General features: G+C 38.5%; 1 protein-coding gene across 9 annotated transcripts in view; it reads right to left on the bottom strand.

Moving 5' to 3' along the window:
- Positions 1-6,070: 6,070 nt before the first annotated feature.
- The window catches only part of ELF2 (E74 like ETS transcription factor 2), a 98,275-nt gene continuing 91,795 nt past the window's right edge, over positions 6,071-12,550 (bottom strand). For all 9 annotated transcript variants that reach the window (XM_052654356.1, XM_052654358.1, XM_052654357.1 and 6 more), the window contains 3 exons: positions 10,916-11,108; positions 9,186-9,536; positions 6,071-8,711 (listed from right to left, as the gene is read on the bottom strand). In XM_052654356.1, coding sequence (XP_052510316.1) covers positions 8,084-8,711; positions 9,186-9,536; positions 10,916-11,108 — 1,172 coding nt within the window. In that variant the 3' untranslated portion in view covers positions 6,071-8,083. The remainder of the gene's footprint in view (positions 8,712-9,185; positions 9,537-10,915; positions 11,109-12,550) is intronic.

Raw genomic sequence — 12,550 nt, 5'->3', positions numbered from 1 at the left:
TAGCCCATGACATTTTGACTGGTTATAATTAGTCTTAGAAGGTAAATTGTACAGATTCTTGAGGACAGAGGGAGAGTGAATTTTTCTATTCCTCCATGGCTGTATTCAGGAGATTCTCCAAGGTGGTAGGGATGACAGAGTAAAGCATAATGGTGTGTATAACATTTAAGTCCCTTATTTTTGGCTCTGAGCTTTGCATATGACTTAAAAACTGCTCCTGATTTAAAATGGAGCCTAGGGACTTCCCTGGTGATGCAGTGGCTAAGACTCTGCACTCCCAGTGCAGGGTGCCCAGGTTCGACCCCTGATCAGGGAACTAGATCCCACATGCCACAGCTTAAAAAAGCTCCTGTATGTCACAAGGAAGGACCTGGCACAGCCAAATAAATATTTTAGAAAATAATTGGGCCTAAAAAGCTCAAATAATCTGAGCAAAGTCCCAGTGGAACTAAATTCTAGAAAAGAAAATAAAAACACATGCTGATTGATTTCAATTGAGACTAAATTCTAGAAAAGAAGAAAATAAAAACATGCTGATTGATTTCAATTGGAAAGGCATCCAAAAAATGTGCTTGAATAAGGAGCTCTGAAATTTTTTTAAATGACATGTATAAAAATACAGTACAGGCAGGCTTTTATCTAGAGTGGTTGGATACTGGAATGGCAAGAGGTCTGGAGCTGGGCTTATAAAAGCAAATTCTGTAGAAGGGCATGGGCTGTAAGTAAAAGGACTTAGCTGTGACCACTGTGACACTCCCTAGGGCCTCAATTTTCTCATCCAGAGTGTAGCAACACACCTACCTTGTCAATCTCAGATTTGTCAGATGTTTGTAAAACAATATTATAAATTTTAGGTAAGTCATCGAGTAAAGATAAAGGTTAAGGTTAGTGCTTAGGGCTCAAAGCAAAAAAGGCACTGTACTTGATGTCCTAGCGTATTCATGTCCTAACAAGCCACTCTTAATCCTTCCATTTGAAAGGGCAGAGAGTGTTAATAGAAATTAAGACCCAAATAGGTGAGGGACTGTTGGAGTGGCAAGATTTTTTCACCCCCGTTTCTCCAGACAGATGTGAGGTTGTAGGTTAGTGATTCAATTTCAGGAGAGGATGTCAACCCTACTCTGATTTGTAGAGTAGAAATATCTGCCTTTGAGAGATGAAACAACAGCCACAACTCCAGGCCCTTTGTTCCACAGACCAGATGTCTGTGGAAAGCTCACCTCTAAGAAACTACTCATTAGGACATAGTTGCATCCATTCCTCTTGACAGAATGTTAGAAGCCTTGCTGTTTCTAGGCTGCTACTGGTACAGTCGGACACGACTGAGTGACTGAACTGAACTGGTAAACCAAGATGAAATCTCAGGATGAATTCCTGTTTGCTTTGGCTGCTGAGACATTCAAAACCAAACCTTATAGCTGGATTTTAATTACTGTGTGACATTCTGTAGCATGCATTCCATTTCCTTTTGCTGTCCTGCTTTTTTCTTCATGTCATTTTCTTTCATCTGCTTATTTTTGTTGACTTTCATTTGTTCTTAAAATATATAAACTATCAATTTTTTTTTTTTAATCTAAACCAGAGTCTAAACTGCCACATTGAGCAGATTCAGGCTTCTAGATGTAGACCACATTAAAATGCTGGAATATAATTGCAGAGTCCTGCATCACAGGGAGAAAACAGTCAGGAGAGATGACGGAAAGCTGGTTACGGGATACCCCTGACATCTCAGATTGGTAAACCTGAAGAGAACACCCAGCAAAATTCTGCAGCATTTTACTATTTAAGTTTGTGAGAGCAGGGATCACTGCATGGTGAGACAGACTTATTCAGACACTAAGCTTGTTCTACCCCAAGCCCTGCCGTTTTGTAGATGGGAGGGAAGAGGTTAAGGCCAGAAAAGTTCTGTCTCTAGGTCTGCCACTGATTAGCTGAACTGAAACTGAGTCAAGTTTTTCTGAACTTTAGTTTATTTACAATACAGGGAATAGACCAGGGAATCTCTTGGGTTTCTTAAAACCATTAAAATTGATATACACTTCATACACTTCAAGACAATTTGGGTTAATTGCTGCCACTGCTCAAAAATATTTTTGAAACTTTTTGGAACAGTTTGGATATCCAGTTCTCTGAAGGTTTCGTTTTGCCAGGTATGGCAGTACCTACCTAGCTTAATTCACATCAGTTTCTTAATCTCAAGTGACTTCACTATTTCTAAAACGAAAACCTTCCTTGGTAGGAAAATTTATCTCTTATTCTTGTCCTTGTGTTTGTCACTCAGTCGTGTCCGACTCTGTGCAACCCCATGGACTGTAGCCTGCTAGGCTCCTCTGTCCATGGGATTCTCCAGGCAAGAATCCTAGGGTGGTTGCCATGCCCTTCTCTAGGGATCGAACCCAGGTCTCCCGAATTGCAGCCATCAGAGATTTACCATCTGTGTTCCTAGTTAAGTATGTTTAAAAATTTAGGTTCTGCTCCAAGAAGCAATTCAAAAGTATTTTTTCTAACGATGGTAGCATTCGTGGCACTTAATATATGGCTTTCTGAAAGTTAATTTCTTCTAAAGAACAAGGTACTGACATAGTGTACTCTAAGTACATTTAAGTACACTCTAAGTATAGTCTTTCAAGAATTAAAAGAAACTCATCCTAGTTAGACGTTAAAATGTAAGAAAACAGCTTTAGAATCAATGAAATATGCAGTATATAATATCCTAAACTACCTTTTTCTGTTGAACGTTTTAGAAAAGCTTAGATTAAGAGATGTCTAAATGTACAAGTTGTGACAAGAGGTGCCCAAACCTGGCTGCACAATGAAATCACACTGAGATTTTTTTTTTAATACCAATGCCTGGCTCCCCCTTCCACACATCATAATTTAAGTGATATGGGATGTGACATGGGCAATAGTATTTTAAAATCTTCCCAGGTGATTTCCAACATGCAGCAAAGTTACCACTGTTTCAGTGAATTCATGTCCTACAACCCAAGTAATTTGCAGATTCTGTAGAAGTTTAGTACCCACCTTTCATGTATTTACCATGTCATTAAAACCTTGTAAAATAAGCAAGATTTTTTTTGTTTAAACATATAATGGGCGAAAACTCTGCTGTTAGTTTACAGTCTATAGAGTTTTGTTTTTGTTATGGAGCATTTTGCATTAAATATTCATGTTTTTCTAAGTTCTCACTTGGAAGTTGTAATATATCATTTATTTATTAAGTCCTGAACCCAGAGCATTACTGCTGAAGTGCAGTGTTTAAAAAGATAGCTATAGGTACATAAAAAGTTAAGTAGATACACGTCAAATCAGATACAGTGTACCCAAAGATATTGGGGGTTTGGTTCCAGACCACTACAATAAGCATCTCAATAAATAAAGCATCATGTGAATTTTTGGTGTCCCAATGAACACAGAAGTGACATTTGCATGACATTAGTCTATTAAGTGCAATAATATGATCTCCAAAAAAAAAGAAAACTATGTACCGTAATTCAAAAATACTTTAACAACTCTAGTCATCATCTAAGCCTTCAGTGAGTTAGTTATTTTTTGCTGGAGGAGGGTTTAAAATCTGAATACTACCAGAGATGAAACTGAGCAAACGCTGGTGGAATACGGATGGTGACACACGTTGACAGCAGCGTTGCCACAGATCTTCGATCTGTAAAGCAGAGTATCCGCGAAGTGCAGCCTAGTGAAACAAAGTGTGCATGCGAGTCTCCCTGCTGCACTTGTGTGTCAGAGGTTTCTGGTGTGATTCAGGAGGCAGGTCAGTGTACTTGCAAAGGTGGGGAAAGAGGGTCTTACTCTCACGAGGACTGGCCAAGCTCTAAGTGTGGAGGAGGATGATAAGGAAGGGACTGAAGGACAGGTGAACCGCAAGTACGGAGGACTTGTACTATGAACAGTGAAAAGCCATGAAAAGGGAAGGGCTGCTGGAATGGCTGTGGAACCAAAGGTAGGGCTCCTCTGGCCTCCCCAAAGTGTGCTCTAAAATAGATCACGTATGTGATGTCCTCACATGAAGTAGACCAGGAGGCTTAAAGGATCACGGGATAGGTACTTTATAAGCCCAAGTTAAACCTGACTCATTTGCATACAGGGGTCAGAGTGGCTGATGAGCCAGGTGCTGTGTCCCTTACGTTCTGGTTTTCAGTCATCCCCCTAGTGGAACTGCCTCTTTATTGTCACTGCATCAATTTTGGTGGCTTTTTCTTTGACCTGACTTGCTTGGCCCTCCCTGGTACACTTGATAGTGTTCCCACCATACCTTGAAATGTGACCTCATGTATCCTGTTGCCTTTCTGTGAACAAATCTTGATCTCTACTTGCTGATTACTTTTCCTCTCCTAGCCCTTTTATATACTTGATGTTTTTCAATCTTTTCTCAGAGTTCACTCAGAGTAGACTACCCCTCACCTTGAATGGCTTCCAAGCCTCTTTCAGAAATATTTTGCTGTCTGTCACCTTCACTTCAAATTCAGGTGGAGAGAGAGTGGTCCAGAGAGAAGCCATCAATGGCATGGCTCAACAAAGGTGCAGATACCGGAAATATTTGGGAAAATATATGTCAGTGGGTCTGTAGCCTGGAGATGCCTAAAATAGGAGAGTCAAGAGAGTTAAGACCTGGGAATGTAGGCAGATGCCAGATCAAAGGACTTTGGGTTTTTTATCTTTTTAGCACAAGATGCACTGAAGAATTTAATGCAGTCACAAAGAAGTTGATGAAAATACTCATTTTAGAAATTCAACTGGTAGCATGGAAAACAGTAGAGAGAGGCTTAAGACGACAAAGCAGTGAGGTAGGGAGGATGGGAAAGGAAGTTATTTAGAATGAACCGTCAATAGGACTTGGTGACAGATTGGATGCTGGAAGTCAAGTGTCTAGAATGGCCTTCAGGTTTCTTCTGGCAAGAGGAACTGGTTGCTGGTAGTGTCATTTATTGAGCTAAGAGGACAGATTTTAGAAGAGATTTCAATTGGACATTCAGGAAGAAATAACCAGTAGGTAATTAAACCCATCTTGAGACTAGCCTAAGACAATAGATTTGATAGTAAAAACCATATGCATGGATGAGATTATTGAACAGTTATATTCAAGCAAAACCATAATAGTAAATACAACTATTCTATAAAGGAAAAAACCCCATGGTTAAGTACCACCTTTAAATGGGAAAGCTGACCAGAAAACAAAAGTCAGGCAGGAAGCACACTAGAAGAGTGGTATCATGGGAAAACAAGGGAGTTTTAAGAAGTAGGCCAATCACGTGGAAAAATGAAGTATCTGCTGGATTTGACTACTGGGTTCCTGGAGACCTCAGCGGGAACGTTTTCTAAGCCAGAATTAACTGCAAGCTTCTGAAGAATGACAGGCTATTGGAACAAAGAAACCAAGGAATTGTAAAAGGGGAGGAGGTATTGAGTACCAGGCAGGTGTTCAGACGCATGCTGGAATAAGGAGATGCTCTTACAGCAAGCAGTCCAGAAATGGAGTTCACAGCTCAGACCTCGATTTTCTCTATAAAGTATACTGGCCAGCTGGTAAGCAGGATGGTGGTCAAAGGCTGAAACTGTTGCTGGAAGATGACCCAAAGAATAAATGGGCTGACTGCTGATTCACTGTTCAAAAGCCTGGCCAGACTGGAAAATGTAGTGGCATCAAGTCATTGCTATGTGGTTTTGTTACAATGGACACAAAATGGAAATACAAATTATAATGATTAACAGAAGGGTTGCAATTAAAAACCATACCACTGACAGTTCCCATCAGAAGAAATAATCTCGTCATTACATACTGTCAACAAAATCGAGACCTTTAGGTGAACTCACTCTGCAAGAGACCCATAAAATGTTAAGGTAGAGTGGTAGAGGTGAGCAAGCAGCCTTGGCTTAGCCTAATGAAAACCAATTAGTAATACAGCATAGGTGGAAAAGAAACGCACATTTAAAATGTGTCTCATCAGCTATCTTCCATGTGACTTCTTGGGCTTCCCTGGTGGCGCAGATGGTAAAGACTGTCTGCAGTGCAGGAGACCTGAGGTCAGTCCTCGGGTTGGGAAGATCTCCTGGAGAAGGGAATGGCAATGCACTCCACTATCCTTGCCTAGAAAACTCCATGGACACAGGAGCCTGGCGGGCCATGCAGTCCATGGGGTCGCAAGGAACTGGGCACGGCTGTATGACTAATGCTTTTTCATGTGACTTCTTTGCCCTAGAAGAATATTACGTGAGATATAACTCAAAAACTGAAACTGCTGTGCAAAAAAGGACAATACATTTATGTGTCAAGGTATATGATACAGATTTTGAAACATGAAATATTTAGGAAATGTTTTAAGAGGAGGCAGAGTTTGAGATTAACCCCAAAAGGGATAAGAATCAATGAGTTTTTCTTTGAGATTTTATTAAAAAGTACCATCAAGTATGTTTATGGAAAAGATAAATGATTACAAAGGGAGCTGTTATAAAAATCTGTCAACCTAAGTAGTGTCTAACCAAATGCACAATTAAAGGCCACAAATACTAAGTATCAGTTTATTTAAATTTCTAAAAGATGTAAAAATAGACAACTTTTCTTTGTAGTAGAAAGAGCATTATTATATGGAGTTACAGGACCTAGTTTGGTGTAAAATGAGGTTCCTCTGGTCCCGCCAGTTTCTAAAAGGGCTAGAGTATTATTTGTTCTTCCTCACCCACTAAAGGTCTGATTGAGAAACAAATGGTCTGATTTGAAATATAAATTATTTAAGTGTGGCCAACACTAAAATAGTAAACTCATTAGGGTAAGTAGAACATTATAATAATTACATGACAGTAATTAGGAAGTGGAAACATGCAGGTTATTTGCCAAATATTAATGTAATGGAACAAAACAATTTCTTCACGCAGCAGTTGGGAAGGAAAAATAGGACTTCTATTACTTCTTAACTAAAACAACATGTTTATATATAGTAGCTTTTGAATATTGTTATAAATATCACCAGAGACCAAAACACAAGGTAAATTTCATTTCTATATTTCAGAAAACCTACTTGAATACACTTTGAAACAAGAGTACAACAAAATAGAATATACTTCAAATGTTGAATATACAAACTATTATAGTTCAAATCTGAACACTGGTACTTTCCCTCTTAAACTTCAACTAAAAAAAAAAGGAAGAAAGAAAACTCCAGGTATTAGAGTTACCTGACAAAAATCATGCTGAGCCTTAACTTCCGAGTGACAGCAGAACTGAAACGGATATGTCTGCACAGATGCCAGGGCTGAGTGAGTGACAAACAGGCGTGTTACAGCAAAAGGCCAGAGCCAATTGTTAATTTGTCCACAATTAAGAAACTGACAGACTTAAACTACCATATAAAATGTTACATGTAAATTCTATAACAATACTGTGCTAGGTACAAGATTTTTAAAATTTTTCTTTTAATAAAAAAGCTTTACACAAACAAGCCATTAGCTTATTTCAATAAACAAAACCGAAAATTAGTCTAAGGCCTTTGTTTTAAATCAGCTTAAGCTATATGATTAAAAAAAAAAAAAAAAAACACTAGATCTTTTTTGCTAACCTCTTTCTGAAGCTTTTGGATCCATTCTTCAATTCACATTCTAAAATACCTATATTAGCAGTTTTCACATAGCACCAGTTAAGTGAGTTCTGTGTGAACACAGTAATAATTGCTGGTATGCATATAAAATGCATCAGAAATTGCTATATGTAACAAGATCACCCATCCCAATCCCTCCCCACTGAAAACTGTGTAACCTCTTACAGTGGTAGTGTTCCAAGTCTTAGTGTAACTTGATATTGTAGTGAGCTGCTTGGTCCCTTTCAGTCCTTTTCCTTATTGGCGGGTTCAGTTGTTTCTACTGTAAGAGGCAGTTTTCTGTCAGCATCTCAATATGTAGTTCATTTCCCACTGAAACATGGGATAGGTAATTTATTTCCAGTAAGTTTGATTGTTTTCTTAAATGCATTAGAAGTGTTTTAAAGTCTTCTGACTTCTGTCGATGACCCCCTTGCAAGCACTCGTATCAGGACCGGCACTAACACCCTAGCGTCCCCGGGAGCACTGCAGCTTCATTTCTCACACGCTACCAGTCCTTCCGTTTTCATTGTCACAGGAAGGGCAAGAGCTGAGGGCGCACTGACAACCACTACGTGGGTCACTGTCTTATTTCCATCTGCCGGTTTGTCTTCTTGTACCAGCTGCAAAGTTTTCACATCATGTTCCTGCTTTCTCGCCACTGCTTCTGATTTAACCTCTGGCCCTTTTATGACTGCGCTGATAACCCGGGGAGGAGTCTGGCCAGATGCCTGCTGAGGAGGCACTGATAGTCTCATCACAGGGGCCCCGTGAGCTATTGAAACGGGGGTAAGTGCTCTCACAGCCAGTGGGGTGCCCACAATGTTAATGCTTCCTGATCCAGTCAGATTCGACTTTGTCTGCAGTTGACACTGTGCAAGTTGCGTAGCTGGGATGGTAATAATTTTGGCAGGCTGCATGGTGATTTTGTCTCCATTTTCAGTAGAGGCTGGCATCACAGTAGGGATTGTCTGAATAACTACCTTTGGAGAGGCTGCTGTTGTCGGACTAGAGCTGGTTATTAACGGTGCACCTGCATTAACTGACTGAACTGCCACAGTCGAAATTTTCTGGCCCAACGATGTCATTACAACAGGTACTTGCATTGCCACACGAACTGTCCTGGTTGATTAAAAAAAATAACTTTGATTATATGCCATGCTCAATTATTAAATAGGTCTCTTTGAGAGAGAGAAAAAGATGAACACAAATCCAGCATATGTAAAACTAGTGGGCCCAACTTTACAGATGTTCCGAAAAGCTCTGAAGTTTACAGCATGCAGTAACATGAGATGAATATATTTTAAAAACATGAGATGAATATATTTAAACATAAGCTGAATATATTTATATATATATTTAAAAGCCTACATTAAATTCCATCTATAAAATCATAAAAATCAATTCAAGTAAGAAAAGACATCTACTTTAAGGAGAATATTTTAACTAGTACATTTAAAAATACCAAGCACTTTTCAAAGTCTTGACAAAGAGTCAGTTCTTAGAATGCAAATATTAAAAAAAGGAACGTCCCAGTTTTGCCAAAGAGTTTTCTAAAAACTAAATACGTGACAACTACTGGCTTCCCTCACTTACCTTGGGGCTGCTGTTGCTGATACAGATGTGGTAGTAGTGGGAGACCTGGGTGACGTGTCATGACCAGGGGGAGTGATGTTCACAACTCTAGCTACACCCTTCTCTGCTCTGGAGCAGTTTAGAGGAGATGAGTTTTTCCCACCACGAACAGAAGTTGCTGCTTTTAAGAGACTTTCTGCAGACAATGATACTCGTTCTAATGATTTTTCATCCGTAGCTGCTGCTAAATCTTCACTACAGGTTTCACTTTTGTCATCATCTATGACCACTATGTTTTTGGGCATATCCTTGAACTGATATACAAGCCTCTGTCCTTCAACCTTTGCAAGGATACCCCTTTGGTAATAATATCTGTAAGGAAAAAGTATTAAATAAGTCAAGTATATTATGTTTGCCCCTCCACAATCCCCAAACAAAAATACCGTGAAGAGATGCTAACAGAAACACTGACTTACTCTAGTAAGAGGTAAGGTGGGACTCCATTCAAAAGGTAAGAATTTGAAGTAGCTATGAAATTAGAACTTGGTACCATATGTCCTATAACCTTGAAATCTGTGATTTAGCTAAAAGCTCACTGTTTTTATTAAAGCAAGGCATTTAACCTAAATACAGAATATATTATTGTACAGTTGGCCCTCCATATCTATGAGTTCCTCATCCATGGATTTAACCAACCACAGACTGAAAATGCTCACGGAGAAAAAATTTCCACAAGAGTTCCAAACAGCAAAACTTGGATTTGCCATGTGATAGCAACTACTTAGATAGCATATATACTGTGTTAGGTATTATATCATCGACAGATGATGTAAAGGATATGGGGGATATAAGTGGGTTACAAGCAAACACTACCCCACTTTATATGAGGGATTTTGATCATGCATGAATTTCTGGTATCCAAGGAGGGTTCTGGAGCTATACCCCTCAGATACTACTAAGGGACAACTGGATTTTACAGATTCTGCTAACAATTTAGTTCTGATTTACTTAGGTTATAAAAGCAACTTGGTATTATGTGGAAAAATTGCCTAAACCATACTTAGTAAAAATGAATTTGTGGCATATGTGAATACTGTCACATAAACTATGTTCATTTACAGGTTCCCTTAATTAGAATAAGCCGTGTACATTACAAAGTTACGTGGGTTCCTCAAACTGACAAAACTTAAAATTTTCGTATCACAATAAATCCATTATAACAAATTTGCAGGAACTAAAAAACAAATTCACAGTTTGGAAACTCTATTATATTTGGGTTTAATTTTCTTAAAGGCACACATTTTCCACAAATGGATTTTCCAATAGTGTTCAAATTTTAGTCATCTAGACGAAACCTCTCTCTCCATCTGCCTCCAAACCCAAGAAGCTCCTCTAGAAAATCCACCCAAATTAAAATTAAAAGCTATAATAAGTAAGAGATTTTAAGAGCTTCTCTTTAAACATCAGCTTTCCCAGGTGGCTCAGTGGTAAAGAATCTACCTTACAGGAGACACAGGAGACCTGGTTTTGATCCCTGGGTCAGAAAGATCCCCTGGAGGAAGAAATGGCAACCTAATCCAGTATTCTTGCCTGGAGAATTCCATGGACAGAGGAGCCTGGCAGGCTACAGTTCATGGGGTTGCAAAGAGTTAAGACACAACTGAGCACTCTCATGCACTTTAAGTATTAATAGACAGTATTAAGTATTAAGAGATACATTAAGTTTTCTTTGAAAACTCTTGTGTTCTTACCTCAAAGCTCGTCCCATAGTTTCATAATTCATGTCTGGCTTGTTCTTATGCTTTCCCCAAAGCTTAGAGACAGCCTTTGAATCCACAAGCTTGAATATGCCTTTTTCTCTCTGAGTCCACTTAATGTATCGAGGACAAGTATTTTTGTCTTGAAGTAGATCTAAAAGAAACTCCCACAAATAGGTTGTGTTTCCTTTGAAAACAATTATAGACACTGATTAAAAATTCATCAACATAACTAAAAGCAAGTATTTACTTAAGCTGAATAAAAAAATCAATTTACTACTGGTAAAGAACAAATGTACTAAGAGTCTGCCATTAAATACTTGACTATATTATCAATCATTTGTACAGTGTCAAACTGTGTTGTCTAGTGAATAACAATTCAAGAAATAAATAACAGTTTTGAAACAATATAAACTATATCATAAGGCCATGCACAATTTTAAACAACAGAAAATAATGTCTGGGATCTCAGGAGTGAAAATAAAGTGGATTGGTAAGACATTAAGTCTTGGAAGATGGCTAAGATTTGCATACCAGAAGGAAAGGAAGGAATGTGGGTAGGTAAAATAAGGAACTTAGTCCCAAAGAGAAGAGAGCATCACTCTTTTCTTTTTTTGGAAGGGTGGGGAGGAGTAGTGGGCAGTGTTATGAGAAGACTAAAGACAGGCTGCTGTTTTTCTTTATTCCCTCCATAAACCTCTAGGTACGGTTTGTAAACTGATGAAAGAATAGAAGAGAGTCCTGAGAAGCAGATTAGAATACATATGCCACCACTGAGCCACTGGGTCATCTCTAGGCTCCTGCTCACTAACCCTTTACTATCCTCAAAAATTCAGATCCAAGTTACAAGCTATATGAGAAGAACCTTGGGGTGGGGAGGCTTCCACTACTCAATCTAAACACTGATGCTCTTCCTCTAGCATTTCATTTTCATCCTGTAATTTCCCCGAAAATTCAATAAATCCATTAACCCATAGTTGGGCCCTGTGTGCATTCTCTTGACCTAAAAAAGATTAATCTTCAACTTTACAATGTTATTACATTTGTATCTCCAAAGCCCTATTACATCAGTGTCAATACCTAAAAACTCTCAGTGTTAAATCACAACTTTCAACTACATCAGTCTCAACTGAATCAAGAGGTGTAGCTGGGGATTTTTATTCTGTCTATGACCTGGAGATTATAAGAACTCATTCTAGAAGAAATTTTTGTACAACAGACAATACCTTGTACATAGTAGGGATCTGAATGCTCCTGTGTCTAATGAATTAGTTATAGTTAGACCCACTGACATTCTTCAGATTATCTTTAACTGTTTCACTCCAGTTATCATCCCTAAGTTAAAATGAACAATTCTATTTCTGGTTTTAAGGAAAACAGAATTCATAACGAGAAGCCTTCTTTATCAAACAAGGTATTCATGGAGCCTATGCAGACATCATAATTTCGCAGCAGACGAAGCACTGACTGGATTTTTAATCCAGGTGTGACTGTAACGACTTTAATCTTCACACAACATATTGCCTCAGGTTTAATAATACAAAACTGAAATTTTAATGAAAGATGATTTTGACTGAAAATTTTTTTCTAGTGGTAAACATAAGGTCTTTGAATATGAGATACCATTAA

Source organism: Budorcas taxicolor, chromosome 17 (genome assembly GCF_023091745.1).
Source record: "Budorcas taxicolor isolate Tak-1 chromosome 17, Takin1.1, whole genome shotgun sequence".
In the NCBI taxonomy this organism is placed as follows: Eukaryota; Metazoa; Chordata; class Mammalia; order Artiodactyla; family Bovidae; genus Budorcas; species Budorcas taxicolor.
Note: the sequence above shows the minus strand (reverse complement) of the source record. Positions and strands in the feature narration are given on the sequence as shown.